This window comes from Parambassis ranga, chromosome 24 (assembly GCF_900634625.1).
Source record: "Parambassis ranga chromosome 24, fParRan2.1, whole genome shotgun sequence".
NCBI lineage: Eukaryota > Metazoa > Chordata > Actinopteri > Ambassidae > Parambassis > Parambassis ranga.
Genome location: NC_041043.1, coordinates 145305 through 163182, shown reverse-complemented (window position 1 = coordinate 163182; position 17878 = coordinate 145305). Strand labels below are relative to the sequence as shown.

Genomic DNA, 17878 nt, shown 5'->3' with positions numbered 1-17878 from the left:
TTTCCTTTTCGCTGATATTTGCATTGTCAGCTTGTTTTTGTGCAACTTTTTAGCTTACACTGAAGTTAGAGGGTTCAACAGAAGTTATTAATATTATTAATAGTGAGCAATTATTAATAGGTTCTAAGCATTTGTGAGGATATGCTTTTTTTTACTGTTTTTTTAATTTAATTAAATTTTCTGTTTTATTTACATACAGCTTTTTACAAATCAGATTTGTCTCAAGGGACTTTGCAGAAACGCAGAGCCTGATACACTACAACAAGTAAAGCTGGCTTTACTGACTTTTAGCTTTGGTGAGACAGGCTGAGAGTGAAACTCAAAAAACTATGAATAGATTAAGGTTTAGGATTATTCTGAAGACTGGTGTGGGAGATTGCTGCCACTCCTCCTCCTCGGCCTGTGCCTCAAGGAACATGATAGTTAACATAACTAGACGGCGTTGATTCATTTAAAGCAACATATTCTTCATCCTCTAACCAAGTCTCACCACCAAGACATGTTAGCTAAACATATCATCACTGGTCAGATTCGGGAGGGGACCAGAGAACGCTACGGAGTCCGACATGGTTTTAGCCAAAGTACACACTCACTACCTGACTGGCATAGCTAGGTGTCAATAATCCTACTGTATTTATGCTTATGTCTTAAGTCTCATGTCTTAAGTCTTCCCTCTATGTCGTGTACTCTGGCCCCCAGGATGCACTTAACTATAGCCACTGGTGTTGGCTTCACGTACCGTATTGATATAATATTGGCAGTTATTATTAAACTGCTTTTGTACTCCCATCACAGGATCTTTAATGATCTAGAACACTAAAAGCCATTTAAGTAGTACTAAATGGGCTATTGTTGACTCTGCTTTTTATTGTTGTGGATGATGGAAGAGAAGCAGACTTGTCTAGACAGTGTGTCTTTGTTATCTTCCCTTTGTAGCACAGTGAAATAAGATATAATGAGTGCTTCTTACCAGAGCCAGTTATGTGTATGTGTGTGCGTAAAAAGTTACACACTCACGGCTCAGAGTTTTCTGGGTTGCCTGGCTGTGTGCTGGTCTTTGTTGGCTGGAATGTGACCCCAGATTCATTAAGGAAGTCTTTTGGTCTGCGGTCCAGGATGATGATAAAGGGGTGTTTCTCCTAGTGTTTCTCAGTGCTGACAGAGACGTTTAACCAGCAGACAGTGAAGGATAGACTTCACCAATAGAAACACAGAAAGACATGCTCACTCGCTGATGAACTCAGAAAGAAATTGATGCCTTTACAGTACCTTTATTCAACTTTAAATGAACTGTTCCAAACATGGCCTAATGCCAAATACGACAATCTGTTTTGCAAACTATTTCTGATCTATTTACACTTTTCTCTCTGTCTATCCAGCGTCAGACCGAGGCCGTGAGAAAAACGGGAAAATGCGACCAAAGAGTGAGGGCTTTGAGTTGTACAACAGCTCAGTCCAGAATGGCTCTCCGGAGAGCCCACAAGCTGGCTGGGATTCTTACCCCGAACCAAAGAAGATGAGTGGTGAAGACAGGCTTCTGAAGAACCGAGCTGACCACCGTTCCAGCCCCAATGTAGCCAGTAAGTTCCCCTGCTAACCAGGATTTTATTAATCGTTTTTTAAAAAACATTGTTTGAAGCCTGGGAGATGGATTTGTGCCTTTGTTATCTCATTATCAAGAATACAGCTCACCTAGCAAGGTAATTATGCCAATGCCAGGATGCAATGTAAATTCTTTCCATCATAGCAATAATGAGCACTACACCCTCTTTCAAACTGCCAATAGAACGCACAGTTTTGTAGCTTTATTTCTTTTTGCCATTCTGTGTAAAAGGCCGTTTACAGATATAGTTGCAGGTGGCAAACTGACTGCTCTGTGATCCATCTGATTGTGGACCACTGGCATGTCAGAAAAAGCTTAAAATTAAAAGCTTCAACAATTTTGTGTGTTGCTTATTACACGCAGCACATTTTGTATGTGGTTATGCCTTTATATCTCTATGTGAAGGAAATTCTTAAAGTCTGCCTAATTAATGTGGCTGTTTTCATTAATTAAGAATGTACAAAAACAGTAGCCTTGTGACAGGAATTCAACACAGTTTCAATGGAAAGTAATGTTTTTGACTCCTAATATCTGAAAACCTCTTGATAAAAAGCTTAAATGGTCAGCCCAGGAAATGATAACAAAAAATCTGTCAAGAAACAGTGTAAAGAAACAGTGTATCACTGTGGCTTGCTCGAGTATCTCTGTGTGCGAATAACACTCAGCAGCTAGTTTCTTTTTGTGCTACTAATTCGTGGTTTGGTTGAATATTGTTTTAATCTACTTTGTCGTTAACAGATCAGGGCCAGAGTCCTGCAGGAAAATCGGTGTACCCCGGAGGACCTGGCACTAAAATCACCTCTGTCTCCACTGGCAACCTTTGTGCAGATGTGAGTACCATTATAGCTGGTGGCGTCTTGATGTGGAATGTTTCTAGCAGACAGGAGTGACACACACTTGTTGATACACACTTACTTGAGGAATCATTTTTCACCTATTGCGTATAAACATTTCTATTTTTTCTTCCTTAGGATGAGCCCTCCCCTCCCCATCCAGAAGCCTACCCCATCCCCACCCAGACTTACCCCAGGGAGTACTTCACCATCCCAGCCTCCAAGAGCCAAGATCGTGTGGTGGGTCCTGGACCAGGGCCCTCGCAGCTTTGGCAGGGAATGGAGGACAGAGAGCGCCTCCCTATGGTTGACAGCATCCACAACAACAGCATGCAGGTAGAGTAATATCACAAATAGCTGCCTCTAATTATAATAAGCTACTCTAAAATGTAAAAAACAATCTGGCAGACGTCTATCTCTTAGCTATCACATGTTTTCTCATTATCAGAATCAGAATAAGAAATACTTTATCGATCCCAGGGTAAAATAGCTTGCATTCCAGGTGCTCCATGTATACTCAAAAAACAGGTTAGAAATATAAAATAAGGTAAAATAGTAAGAGTAGAATAAAAAATGAAACCTAATAAAATTCTAAACATTAATAAACAGTTAATTATGAACTCTGCTTTACTTGTTCCTTAATTATTTCTGCATATTTTACTCCTTCTCTCTCCCCCACTCATTATTTTTTTTTCTTCTCTTCAATGTTTTACAGCGGATTAACCACTCCCAGGAGGAGCTGTACCCGCCCCCAGGAGGCCTGAGGCCAGATGAGCGTATGCAGCCACACTACCAGCAGGACTACCTGGACTACCAAAGGGGTCCATCAGGAGGTAAGATGAAGCAAACATGTCATATCAAGGAGGATGACAAAAGAGGACTGTAGTACTACAGTAATACAGAGGCATAACATTTAATATAATTGTTCATGATTATGTAATTTATAACTATATCATTAAATATGACATAATGTGATGTCCCTAATGGTGATGAGGTGATGTAAATAACCTGCCAGTCAACAGTCTATGTGCAGGTTATAACTGTCTCTTTGTCTCCAGGTGTTGGAGGACTGGACCACTGGGCCCCACAGCCACAGGTGTCCTCTTCACTGGAGTCATCCACATCCAGCCAGGAACACCTAAACTTCTCAGCCTCCTCCTCTTCTTCCAACAAGACCCACAACCAGAAGACTGGGCCAGGACGATGGAAAACCCCCAACACACCTCATGCCGTGCCACCTCATTTGGCACAGCCGCCATCCCGCTCTGACCTGCCCCCTCCTCCACCCCCGCCCCCAGCCGCTTACCCTGACCCCTTCGAACCCCAGCCTGACCTGCCACTCCCTCCACCACCTGCTGCTGTCACCACAGTAACAGCGCAGCAGGCTGCAGACCGCAAGAAAAGGGAGGAGCAGCAGCGCTGGTATGAGAAGGAGAAGGCTCGGCTTGAGGAAGAGAGGTGGGGATTTTATGATGTATGCTATTTAGAACAAACCAGTATTATGTTAAATCCCACTGCACATGGTTTTCTTGTTTACAGATTTTGAAGTATATTGTGTACATGGATTAAAAAACACTTAAAACAGGTTATGGACTGAAAGAGATTACGTAATTCCCTGAAGAAAACAACCTGGTTCGGTTGTATATACACTCCTGATGATGATTTTAGGACCAAGGAAAAAACATAACAATATTCAGAAGTATTTAAATTTTTCTCTGGTGGATGGAACCAGGTTATAAGCAGAGCAAGAGACAAACAGTATTTAGTAGGCAATTTATTATTATTTGATTGAAACTGAAAGCGGCTGTTTTTCTCCTGGAAGAAGTCCCTGGTCAGGCGGCCATTGTGAGCTGTAGTGTTGTTCTGTTAGACCCATTCTATATACAACCTGGTTTCTATCTACCACAGCAACGTTCAAATAGTGGTAATGTTTTCTTTGTCCTAAGATTTTGATCAAGAGTGTATTTATAAGAATGTTTTGTGGCCTTTTGAGTGTTGCAGTATACATAGTGGTTGAATAAAATTAATATAATATTCATAAATATTCTCTAGGGAGAGGAAGAGAAGGGAGCAGGAAAGGAAGTTGGGTCAGATCCGGGCCAATCCTGTCATCCCTGTCCAGCCGCCTCACAACAACGGAGGTTCCATGCCTCCTCCTCACCACCAGCCCACAATGGCCTCCGTTGCCCCACCCCAGCCCTACCTCCCCCCACAGCCCCAGCCTCCTCCATCAAGACCAGAGAAACTGGCCAGCTTGCCACGGTCAACAGTACCACCCCCTTCCAGTGCCTCTAACCCTGCCGGTAACACATTAAAACCAAAATATTTCACAATTTGTGTTTGGTCTTAAAATCAATCTTTAAGTTAAATAAACTATATTTGCAGGCATGGACACAGTGATCAGGGAGCTGCTTCCCCAGCAGCAGCCAAGGACCATCGAGAGGAGAGACCTGCAGTACATAACCATCAGTAAAGAGGAGCTGACATCCAGCGACAGTCTGTCTCCAGATCCATGGAAGAGAGATGCCCGTGAAAAGGCTGAGAAACAGCAGCAGCTTCACATTGTGGACCTGCTGGACAAGGAGATTCAAGAGCTGCAGGTGGGCCCACATCAAAGGTCCAGATTAAGGGACTCCTTTTACAGCTGTGATTTTGTGATAACTTCTGGGCCTGCTTTGTTTCCCAGGCAAAGCCAGAGCGAACAGCAGAGGAAAGCGACCGCCTCAGGAAGCTGATGTTGGAGTGGCAGTTCCAAAAAAGACTGCAGGAGTCCAAGCAGAGCGATGAGGATGAGGAGGAGGAGGATGACGAAGATGTGGACACCATGATGATCATGCAGAGGCTAGAGGCTGAGAAGAGAGCCAGGGTAAGACAGGAGGTGGACATAGAGGGAGAAAAACAGAGATAAAAATACAAGTTACATATTTTCACCATCTAAAAGAAGGAAAAAACAGATGGAAAGGGGGCTGGGAAAGTATTGTGTGCACATGCTGATTTGCCAGAAATAAAATTTTGCCTTTTGTTTTTTAATGAATAATTCCCATCAGCCCACAATCCAGAATCTGACGTTTATGAGTAAATGAGGAAGGGCGAGCCAGAGGAAATCAGGCTGAACCGCCTTTTCAAATGCTCGAAGAGGAAATGGATTCCTCTGTAGCAGCACGCCCACTATGAATGTTCCGCAGTGTGCATCTGCAACATGCTTCTGTCATTGCTTTGCCATGCTGAGCTGCTTAAACCCGATTGGCTGAAAGGGTGGACGGGAGGGTTCGGGCAGGGATGTAAACACTTTATAGCACCACAGAGGCTGTCAGATCTCCATGTTTCAGATACAGTCCCTGGAAATGGCTGAAGATACTTTACATGCAGGATTATTTTGTTTTCTTAATCAGTCTGTGGCAAGACTGTCAATCTGTGACTGGAAGTTGGGGAAATGGATTCAATTGATGTCAGGATGGTGTTGAATCTGTGAGTGTGTGGCGGAGTGTGTGGGTTCTTTGTTTCTTTCACATTCTTTACGTATATTCTAATGTATTAAACTCTTTTTGGCTAAGAGTTGAACAGAACAGAGGCCTGTGCTTTGTTCCAACAGAGCCATTATTTCAAAATTGGCTGCAGTTCTGCTAGAGGACACTTTAAACACACATAGTATCTAAATGGCTAAAAAAAAAAAAAAATTACATTTGCTGTTTAGACCAAAATAACTTAAATAAATTGGAAAATAATATTGATTGAAACACTGAAATTAGATAAAAATAAAATGTTTCCCACAAAGATTTTACACCTAACATGCAGCCTAATAACACAACAAAACTGAACCTTGTTATTACAGAACACCTGTAAATACACAATATATATTTTGTATACTTCAATGTTGCATATGGCCTTTCACTGCATTTTTTAGGGCCATTTAGAAGTACCACTCCATAGTTGGTACTTTTTTTTTCACAAAAACACATCACTGTTAAAGCTCCAATGGGACATGGTCTCACTTCAAAGTTGAATCCTAGAATGGCCCCAAAATCTCTGCAGTGGAAAAATGTTGAAAGGTGACCTAAAGGCCACGTAAGCCAGAGTTCTTCAGTCAAAACATACCTAATGAAAAGTGCCAGATGTAGTTATTTATTCCCCAATTTATATATTTAGGCTCCATAGGATCCCATTCATTCTGTAACTTCCATCATGAGCATCCTTTATGAAACAGGAAGCTCAGGCAGTGGAAGTTTTCTCTGATAGAAATCCCTTAAAAACAAAAATTAGTAAATAAATAAATAGCCACTAAACATAAACTAGCTTAAATAATGAATGTGTGCAAGGTTGATAGTACATATTTATAACCTATGATTTGGTTTAGTGGTTGGTTTTGGACACGGTGGATTAAGAAGCTAACTTCAGTGATGTTTTCAGGTTACTGTATGACCTCCCCAGCCCTTCTTTTTTTTTGTATGTGACTCCCATCCCTTCTTTATTTTTTATAATTCAGTTGGATCTCCTCCATTTCTCCCTCCTTTCTTTTCAGTATTTGGGTATTTTCTTCAGTCTCCCCTCCCTCTCTCACTCTCTATTCTCTTCTTCTTGTCCTTCAGCAGCAGACTGCTGTCCCAGCTATCTCTGTTCTAGACTTGGTATGTTCTTCGATTTAATGATGAGTATCCTGTCCCTGCCCTTACATGACTTCCTGGTTTACTGTCTGGGCTGCCCACCTGCCCGTGTGTCCGCTCTGTCTTTCCACACCCATTTGGACTACATTCATCGCTCCATCAGGGGTTGGGGTTAAATAGATGGGACCAGGCCATGATTGGCTTGAGCAGCAGGTCATGGAGAGGCCGTCCTGGGGTGCTTAATGGTGTTTGGCTTGGGAAGCTGTCCATCTCTTTGTTCACTCAAAACAGCTGCTAAGCTTCTCTCAAAGCTACTTCATGCTTACAGTGACGATCTGATTTGGTCAGCGGTGATGTTTTGAGTGCATATTGAGGTAGCGCCTGCATGGCTGAATGCATCACAGGGAGTGTACAGGTTCGGACCCATGCATGATGGTCCTTGTGAGCCCCATGCGCTGCCTGTGCAGAACCCATCGCAATGTTGTAGTGTCCATGAATCCATCCAAGTCCACCCATCCATTCATTTGTGTGACCAGCTGAGCCTCTTTTTATCTATAAAGGGTCTGTTCAACCAAATCATAAAAATTCACATTTTCATTCTTGTGTTGAATTTGGTTTGTTTATCCAGATTTTTAGGTATCCAAGTGAGTCCTCTGGTCTGAGTTTGAAGGACTCCACTTGATTACCCCTCTGAAATACATGCTTTTTAAAAAGAATATCATCATTCTTCTCAGCCAAAGAAAAAATTGTGTGACGCTAGAAGATCAAAAACACAAAATCTGAACTTAAAATCTTGACATTTCACTAAAACTTTGTCACAAAAATTCCATTCAAAATAAAACACAAGGTTCACAAAGGTTATTATTTTTAGCTATAAACTTTATGCAAAATCATTCACAGAGAGATTTTTGGGAAGGCCTACTCTCTGTGTCTTAGGTTTGGAGTTGCATTGGCACACATTTCTCAACTGTACACCTACTTAACAACCAAAATGTATTAATTAGATAACTTTAAATGAAAAATAAACTTAATCAAGTTGTATTATAAAAGTCTTAAATAAAAAATAGAAAAAGACAAATAAAAAATAGAAAATCTATCACAATACTAGAAACAATAAATATGCATAATATACACTATAATGTATGAAAATATAACGATATACCTTATGTATAAAAATACAATAATGAACTGCTCATATCTATGACGTATCCTGATCCACAGAGGAATGATGACCTCGTCACACAGTTTCTTCAGGGTCAAATGTTATTGGTAAACTGGTTGAACTAACCCTTTAAACACCGTCCAGCCTAGAAAATGGCTCTGTCTGTTCTTTTTGTTACAATGTTACACCTGGGTTGTGTTGGAATGCTTTTCAGAATATTTTTGCAGCAGCCCATTAAGCTTTGTTACTTCAGGTATGCTTGATACATTTTCTTCCTTTTCTCCTCCTAAGAGGGACCTTTGTAATGTGTCTTTAAAAGAAACTCAAGTGCACCTAAAGTGACTAAATGGGGGGCTCTTGTTCCTGCTCCGCACTGTTCTGTTGGCTGTTGCATGTCAGTGTCTGCATGTTCAGCTGTGTATGTATGTGTGTATCTGCCTGTGCTCGGTGTGTTTGCAGTGCACCGCCTACCTTAAGGAGCAGTCCTGTTAGACTAGTCCAACGAGTACCTCACAATTCATGCAACATGTTAGGACACATTAATGTTCAAGCAGTTGAACAAAGCGACACAAGAGTTTGTATGTGAATGATACTAGGTTCATGCTGTGCGGATAATCATTGCATTTGGCATGTTGTTGTGTGTGTGTGACTGTGGGTGTGTGTAATCAGTTACAGGATGAGGAGCGACGGCGTAAGCAGCAACTGGAGGAGATTCGTAAGCGGGAGGCGGAGGAGAGAGCGAAGCAGGAAGAGGAGAGGAGGTGGAGAGAGGAGGAGAGAGCCAAACGAGAGGCCGAGGAGAAGGTCGGTTTGTCTGTCCATGAAAGTGCTGGAGTTTAGACCTGATCAAAGTGAATGCTTCTAGGATGATTTTTCTTTTACTAGCTAGTGAGTCAGTCTTTACATATCACAGGATCAAAAAATCCACTGTATGTGTGAATGACATGTTGTGTGTTTACCAGATAATTCACTGTTTCTGCAAGACAAATCAGTCCAGTAGTTTGTAGTGTTGTAAGACTCTCCTTAATCACTGTAAATCCTGCAGAGAGCCAGACTGAATTCTAATTAATCGTCATTTTAATTAAATATTCAACATGTTTAGTTTAAGGGGGCCGGGCAAGCTGTTTTTCTGTTTTTTGTCTGTACTCTAAGCTAGAGCACTAGCTCTTTGTAACAGTACAGAGCAGCAATGGCAGTAACAGCAAGTGTAAAACAGCAAAACAAAAGTGTGTACACACTGTTCAGTTGATGGCAAAGTGTCCCAAAAATTTGGCAAATGTAAACATTACATGTATTCTTACAGCAGGAACCACCCTTGTAGGAGGTTTTTATAGTGAAACATTAGACGGACAAGGTGATTTGCCACTGCAAGAATTGGGGTGGCATTTCTACGTGACATATATTCGTTTGTGTTTCCACTTGTGGATTATTTTGTTTTTCGCACATTTTATAGGCACAGCACTTCTAAAGTAGTCCTGAAAACTATAGGGCTATCAGCAGTAATCCTACTGCAGTAGAAACGTGTCTTTTTGCCCTCACCTTGAGTTCCCGGAGAGGCCAGAAAACTGATAAACAAGTGTATTAAAATATAAAAAGTTTTAATAACATCTGTGTAGGGCTTTATAAAAAATGGGCATAATATCAGCACAACATGTCAGTCTCACCCTTCAGTGGACAGACACTATGCAAACATTCCAGACACCTTCATTTAGTGCACACTTTGATATGTAATAGATTTCATTAAAAATGGAAAAATACAGCATCACACAACAACCCACCTACCTACAACAGGCTTGCGGGAATGGTGTGCAGCAAATGAAGGAGTCTGAATACTTTTCAAGGCTTCTGTAGAGACATAATCACTTTGGTTCAACATAGGTGTTCAGACTCAGTGTTTCAGTCTTGTTTTTAAATTGTGTTTTTAAATGAGCAGTGGTCTGGTCTGACATTCCCACTCCCACTACTGTTTTGAAGTCAAACATATTCAGTGTTATTTTGTGTGTTGTGTCACCTGATATCACCATGATAGCATTCTGGTACATTTGTCCTGACCTGTGATCAGACCACTGGTTGTTTAAAAGATTACTGAAGACTACTGCATACAGACAGTTTTTTAAGACTTGAAATTCCTGCCTAGCTAAGATTAAGTCTAGACAACATAGTTAATATTTGGCTGTAAATTTGTTATTCTGATGTTTTTATATTGTTATCCAGTCGCATGTCATCATCCTGTGCACCCCTCCACCCTATGTGATGTGTTGCTGTGTCATGTAATGTGCTCCCACCCTTCTACTGTAAAGCATGGGTCTCCCATTGTCATTGTTGTTGGTGTTTGTCAGGAAGTTCACATTTTTTGGGGAAGCAGTTATGATTCTGTAGGTTTATTTTATTTTATTTTATTATTATTATATTATTTTTTACTTTAACCATTCCATCTAGCATCACTGTGTTCAGGGAATGCCGCCCACCCTTCCTAATTATTTTTCCCAAATCCCACAAGCTTTATATTCACCTCATGCACACACACACATGCAAAGAAACAAAGAAACAGCCCTCCACCCATTCTCAGCCATCTATACTCAACATCATTCAAACCCCACACACACACAATCCCTCCCAGTTTCTTTAGATTGAAGCGTCTGCAACCACTGTAATACATCCACAGAACCATATCGTCTGTTTGAGGACACATGCAGCCCCCGACAGACCATCAGTACCTGATACGGACCAAAAAATGCGAAGATAATCTGACATCAGAAGTATCACGTGAGCAGTTTGTCAAGCTCCAAACCCCGAAATATAAACACATCCCACCAGCATAGCTTCATCTCTTCTTTAGTGTGGAGACATGTAGACAGGGTGGGCTGGAAATTCAAAGACCTACCCACATACAGAGAACCATATGGACACAGTTCAAACAAAAGCAGATGTGGTAGAGAATTAGAAAGCAGGGTCTAGGAGAAGCTAGCTAGTTTTTTGCACCACTGCAACCTATTAGAATAATTTCTACTTCCAGAGTCTGGTCTGGTTGACGGTCTTTGTAGAGCAGTAAGTGGCATAGCGTAGCAAGTCCCAGCTAGTAGACAGTTGTTTGTGCTTTTAGTAGTAAAGTGTGTACTATAGTTCCCCAGCTGTAGCTGTAGCTGATGGGCACCTTAGCGTCCAGTGTTGGTGGGAGCCAGTGAAAGCACAACTTACTAACAGGTTGTCCCTCCCTCAGAGGAGACAGGAGGAGGAGTACTACACTCGCCTGGAGGCCGAGCGCCGCCGGCAGCACGAAGAGGCAGAGAGAAAGCTGCTGACGCCTGACGAGCCGGCCGGTCTGTATCGGCCCCCGCTGCCCCGGGATTACCAACCCCCTGCCACCCACAACCCTACTAACACCCCCCCGCCCCCCCCAGAGAGAAACACTTCCTACCTCAAAACCCAGGTCGCCTCCCCTGACACACTCTACACCGCCAAGTTTGTCTCCTATGCGGGTGATGAAGATGACGATGAGGAAGACAAGGAAGCCACCAGAGTGGGGAGTGGCGGTATTGGCCATTCAGGTCAGGTGAAGCTGTCGGCAACCCGGAAGTCGTATGGCGACCTCCCGGCCTCCGCCTTGCCCAATCACAGCAAGCCTCAACCGCCGCCCACTGCGCGCAAACCCCGCCCTCTTTCTGACGGCATCTTCCTGTCTGGCTTGTTCCAGCCGCCAGTCAACAACTCCAACAGTACAGGCCCCCCCCTTCCTGCCAAACCCAGCTCCAACCCCCCAGGAGGCTTTAAAGGTAGAGCCGGAGAGAGGAGAGTGGAGGCAGGCTTGCCACAGCGCCCTCTAATGCTCCCAGAACTCCCTCTCATCCACACATCTCTTCATTTACTCCTCCATGGTTTAGAGCCAGTGTGTCTTTCTTTTTTTCCAGTAGAGAGGTGTTGTGCCCTTTCACGTCCACCGTCTACTTTTTCCTCTTATAAATGTTTGTCCACATTTTTTTGTCGCCAGTCACCACTTTAATGAAATTTATATGTGAACATTTCTTCTCCCTCTTTGCAATCAAATCAGAGTTTTGTTTTTCTCGTGTTTGTTTGTTCGAACACTTCCTCTCATCCCAGTATGTTATTTTTCCACCTCATCTTCCTCCAATCACCCCTCCTTCCCTCAGTCAGCACTAGTGAACAGAAAAAGCAATCGATAATCATGCCACCACTTTTTGCTGCAGATTGAGACCCATCAGAGCCAATCATAGTACTGTTGGTGTTGTCGCTCGCCGCCTCCTTTGTGTCTGGTTGGTTGCTGCTTGGGATGCCCCCCCCCCCCGTGGCTCTGCTTAGCGGTTTTGGCTTTAAAGGGGAGGAGACATACCATTGGCCCTTTCACACATGGATTAAAAAAACTCATTTCATAAACATCCATACATGCACACAGCAGCAGTGTGTTGAGTGAAGGAGCTCTTCTTTGTCTGGGGCGGTTTAAAAAAAAAAAAAAAAAAAAAAAAAAAAAACACACCACACTGACATCTAGTGGCACATATTTAAAATTATTTTTTTCTTTATATATTACACATTTTTCTTGTATTTCAAATATTTGGTTAAGATGTGAATTTTCTTCAAATGGCCTTATGCATATTTCTCTTCTCTTTCCAAAATATCCAGCAGTAAGTTAATTTCTTTCTTAGCAAAAACACTGTACAACAGTTATGACATGGAGTGATTGTTAAATTTGTGGCCCAAGCTAGAAAGAAATACGCACATATAGGTCCTTAGGTCCTTTCTTCGAGTGATTACCCAGAAAAGTCCATAACTTTTGTGATTACCGTTTTGCATAATTTGAAAGATAATTGAAATATATGGTTTATATGGACGTATGTTTTGCTCATAGCACTACTGTATCCAGGTGCGTCCTCACAGAGCTGTTAGCAGTGGCAGCTTGATAGGATGAGAACTGAAGCCAACACAGAGGTATAAAAACTGCACTTCCTTGAGGTCAGCTACAAAGAGTTGACATATTTACAAAAACACTTTCAGTCTTTTTAATCATCAGTATTGTTAACATATTCTTTTCTTTTAAATTTCTTTCATTAAAAATTTCACAAAGGAGCTATACAGATTCAACAGGATGACATATTTTTTAGTCACGCTGTCAGTGTGTTTGATTCACGCCCTTTGAACACCCCCAGACAGAGCGAGCTCTGACTGCAGCATGGTGTGTTTAGTATGTAGTTGAGATTCCAGAAGGCGGCTGCCCGCTTCTTCTTCCCTGCTGCTTGTTTACCAGACCAGGAACCTCACACCTGCACTGTGTTGCAATCCCACTTAAATTGAAATTCCCACTAACGACACCAACCCCCCAACCCACTCCCTGCCCACTTCCTCACCCCACCTCACACCTCCTTCCTGGAGTACAAATCTGCATGTTTCACCTCACTGCTTCACACAGCGCAAAAACACACACACACACTGCACTCTGGCTGCCAGCAGCTCACCTAGTTACTGGCTTGATGTCTGTTGCTTTTTACTGCCTGTGTGTAGTTTCCAACAGGCTGCATTGTGCTGTATTTATCTACTGCTTCCTTTTCCTCCACTATGCCTCTTTCTGTCTCTGTTAATTTGCATAATTTTCCCCTGGTCCTGGCTGTCCATTTCACCTGTCAGTCTGTGTCTGCTGTAGCTGCCATGCTGTCTAATGCTGCAGCTTTACTGAAACCTGACTACAGCTTCTACAGGGCAGGGCGGCAGGTTCAGGTGCCTGAATGGCACCTGAGTCTTCCACTGTCCCTGATAGCTTGAGTCCTCAAATGTATTTGATGAATGTAAGTTGATTTGCTGGCAGCTCCACAAGCTTGCATTAATAAAATGAGGCCCCATTTAAATACAAGGTAACCGAACTGGAGAAAAAAAAAACAAAAGAAGTGTTGCTGCTTCCATCAGAAGCAAAAGGAACAACAATTCAGTGAATCAGAAGTATTTTCCAAAGTGTAATTTTCATGTGTTGGTTCCACAGAGGAATGCTGTGGCCTTGAACAGCTTCTCTGCGGTTACTTTGTTCTCTGCCAGTTGGCATTTATGTGGTTTGGGGCTCAAGTGGGACCCAGCTTGATCCCGTCCCAAACTACACTTAAGATCCTCCTTCCCCACCCTCCTCTGCTTTGGCTCCATAAAATCAAAAAGAAAGAGCTAAGGAGCTGCCAGCTGGATTGATCCATCAGGGTTCACACCCTGCCTCTGTGTCTGCATCTGAACCATACCCACCAACTAAGCTGTCAGGCCTACAGGAGGCCAGGGTTTTTATGTAAGTTTTAAAAAGGAAGAACAGAATAATTCCTTGCATTCCAGTTGGAACTTTGCACCATTGTTGGTGCTCTGGTCCTCATTATAGATTTGATGCACACACAGTACTTCTGTTTTCATGTCCAAAAACGGCAAGGCCCTGTCCCTTTTTAGCAAGTATTAAACTGTTTTCAGCAGCAGATTAATGCACCTTTTGACCACAGTATAAGACTGATGAGCTGTAGCCACAGTGATTGAATTTACGAGACAGTTTGGACACACATTGAGCCATTTGGAAGTCAATCTCTGTAGATCCCTGACTAACAAACCACAAACAGAAAACAAGTGACTAATGACAGAATGTTGGTTCAGTTTGGACAGACACAGAGACACCTAAAGCCAGCTGACTAACATTTTAAGGCTGAAGGTCAAGGTCACACTCTGTGTGCAGTCCACATGAACAGACAAATGTTCTTTCACAGCTGAGTGAGCTGTGGAACATGTCTGACGGTGACCTCGGCCTCCACACTTCCACAGACCACCTTTCCTGCTTTGGAATGGCCTTTTTAACAGCTTCCTTCTCTTCCTCGGCTTGCTGCTGTAGTTTGATGAGAGATGATCTGTTTCTGCCTAATGCTGCTTCACAACTTGTTCTCTTCTTCTTCCTCCTGCTCAGGCTGGTCTGTGTCCACAGGGGAAGCTGCTGGGATGGGGTGATCAATAATTGACTTGATTTAATCTGAGGATCGGTTAAAAGTCAGAAGCAGAGATTCTGAAGCCATCACCCAGCAGCTTCTGTCTCACATGTATTTGGTGTCACACTGCACATGAATGATGCTAACTCATGTTTTGCTGCTCTGTGTGTCTGTTGAACATGGAACAGGATTTAACTCGTACACTGGAAACTCAGCAGGAGTTGTAGGATCAGGAGAAGTTTACAAGGACCTGCGGGACAAATGGACGAAGAGGTGAGACTTATTTAAGCAGAAATCATAGAAATAATTTTCATCAATGCTAAATAAAATCAATGCTGATAAAGTAAAATCTATACTTGATGATGTGCATGGGATGGAAAGTAGCTCTTTGCCTCACATTGCTTCACTTCTGTGCTGCTGTTCATCTGACATTTAATGTACATTATTTTGCTCTTGTTGTGTGTGTTGCAGTCAAGAGCAGGAGAACTCCATCCCCAGTGGTGCTCCAGAGAGTCTGACATTCAAGGAGCGCCAGCGTCTCTTCTCTCAGGGGAAGGAGGTTTCCAACAAGGTCAAGGCTTCTCGCAAACTCATGGAGCTGGAGAACGAGCTCAACACTAAGCAGTAGACCAGAGCCGGCCACCTCCCAGTACCACCTTAACGCCCGCCCACATCACAACAACAGTGTTACGGTGCTCCTGGGAAAACCCCGGGGTGGAGAGAGCCGGCACCTGCTTCCCTAAACACTGACCGTGTCTCCTCCTGTTGTGTCTTTCTCCCCTTTTTTATTTGAATCATTGAATAACTGGACCAGTCACTTTTTTTGACGTAGCTATATTGTTGCAGCAGAGAGACGTTCCCCTCTTTAAGGTCTGTCAAAGATATATAATGATAAAGCACTGTAAAAAAGTTTAATTATATCTAGTGAGGATCACACGACAGAGGGGCATATATTTTTGTTTGTAAAATGGTTCTTGGGGACAAGGGTTGGAGAAACTTATTTTAATTTTTTTTAAATAGCTACAGAAATATGAACAATTTTATGGTATTATTTTATGCCTTGTGTTGTTTTCACACTTTTAATTCCTTATCCTTGCCAGCAGAAATGCCTGAGGTTGAGCTCCAGACCAACTTTTATTTTTGTTTTATTGTTTTTTAATCCTCAGCGAGTGGAAACACTGTTATTTCATTCCGTAGCAAGAGAGCATGGGGAAGGGGGTTTCCTTTCTTCATGTGGTTGCTATAGATAAACTTCAACAGATTCAATGAAGAAGTGCACAACATATACTGTAAATATTTGGGTCCACAACTGTCTCACTCTTACTACTGTAGGAACCTGCCAGAAAACACTAATTTAACAGAAAAGCCAACAAGTATGCAGCTTTTTTGAACCATTTGTCTCCACCCCCCAGGTTTTATTTACTTTTAGATTGAATAGTCATTTTGTGTGAGATTAATTTGATTAACTGTACCCTAAATTCAAGCTGCAAAGGAACTCCTTAACTCACAATGTGATTTATGTTGGTTTCACAATGACGATAATAAAAAGAGATTCCGACTACTCTCAAGTGCTTGTTTGCTTTACGGATATTTATTTCAAACCGTGTGGAACAAAACAACCTGCGGACAAACTGGTTTTTAATATTACACGTGTGTCTGCAAACCTTTCAGATAAGAGGGTTACATTTTAAACCTCTTGTGCTGTGGTAATAATCTTTAGTTCTGTTTTCAAACCAGCTGTAGTCGGACAGATCCTGATGTTTTCACAGATGTGTGATACAAATATACACACAATTTCCATAATCTCACTACCGCTGCTCTGCTGATGTAGAGAAGAGATGTTTCTCTCCTTTGCAGTTTGAGTGACTCCATCCTGTGTGGGGAATTCTTCTATTTCTCTGGAGCTAAAACAGTTTCTACATAATGAGATAAAGATGCTGTTAAGAATATTGACCTGTACAAACCACTACCAGATGTGTCTCCTCCTCTTCCCCCACAAAAACAAAAAACACCTTTTTGGGTTTCAAAATGAACTGAATCATTTAAATGGTTTCATGTTTAGCCTTTTGTAAATCATTAATAAATACAGATTTTTCAACAGTGCAGAGTGCAAGTATTTTCTTTTGCTACTGATTTGCATTGATTTTGTAGGTATTATAGTACAGTTGTAGAAAGTGCATTTTATAGACCAAGAACTCTTTTAGTTGAGAGTTATAACACATCAGTAATAAAAAGTTAATAACTTGAGGAAATGTACTGTGTGTGCAATAGCTCCCTCCATTCCAGATGGCTCAAATAAGTAAAAGAACAATGTTTTATCATGCACCTAGCTACAACCCACCTTAAATCCAATGGAAACAGATCAAGGCTGCTATTGCTTACTGTAACCCACATGTTTCCAAGAGTTTAAATCGAGGCAACCGGACTCAAGGATTGTTTTTTGAAGACGTTTCGCCACTCCCCCAAGTGGCTTCTTCAGTTCGGCTACTTTTCTGGTTGGGAATCTGAGAAACTGGGATGAAGGGAAAGGGTTGTGTACGGGTGAGAGCTGTTGCCTCACTAGTTGCTCGTTGACAGCCCATCGTTAGAGTTTGAGTGGGAGTGAAGTCTGCTAGGAAGGGATGAAAGGACAAAGTTGTAAACAGGTGAGAGCTGATGCCTCAGCCCTCCTCTGTTTAGAGAGGGTTTTTCCAATTTCACATAGATGGCTTCTTTGACTCCTCTTTCATACC

The 17878-nt window shown here is 42.2% G+C and overlaps 1 protein-coding gene across 8 annotated transcripts in view; it reads left to right on the top strand.

Annotated features, from left to right (window-relative positions):
- The window catches only part of afdna (afadin, adherens junction formation factor a), an 81100-nt gene extending 63854 nt beyond the window's left edge, over nt 1–17246 (top strand). For 5 of the 8 annotated variants that reach the window (XM_028396642.1, XM_028396639.1, XM_028396640.1 and 2 more), the window contains 12 exons: nt 1380–1580; nt 2342–2433; nt 2575–2772; nt 3152–3269; nt 3495–3894; nt 4489–4739; nt 4822–5036; nt 5123–5302; nt 8869–9003; nt 11420–11972; nt 15335–15419; nt 15618–17246. In XM_028396642.1, the coding sequence (XP_028252443.1) occupies nt 1380–1580; nt 2342–2433; nt 2575–2772; nt 3152–3269; nt 3495–3894; nt 4489–4739; nt 4822–5036; nt 5123–5302; nt 8869–9003; nt 11420–11972; nt 15335–15419; nt 15618–15774 (2585 nt within the window). In that variant the 3' untranslated portion in view covers nt 15775–17246. The remainder of the gene's footprint in view (nt 1–1379; nt 1581–2341; nt 2434–2574; nt 2773–3151; nt 3270–3494; nt 3895–4488; nt 4740–4821; nt 5037–5122; nt 5303–8868; nt 9004–11419; nt 11973–15334; nt 15420–15617) is intronic. The other 3 variants (XM_028396646.1, XM_028396645.1, XM_028396644.1) reach the window with 2 other exon arrangements.
- The last annotated feature ends 632 nt before the right edge of the window (nt 17247–17878 follow it).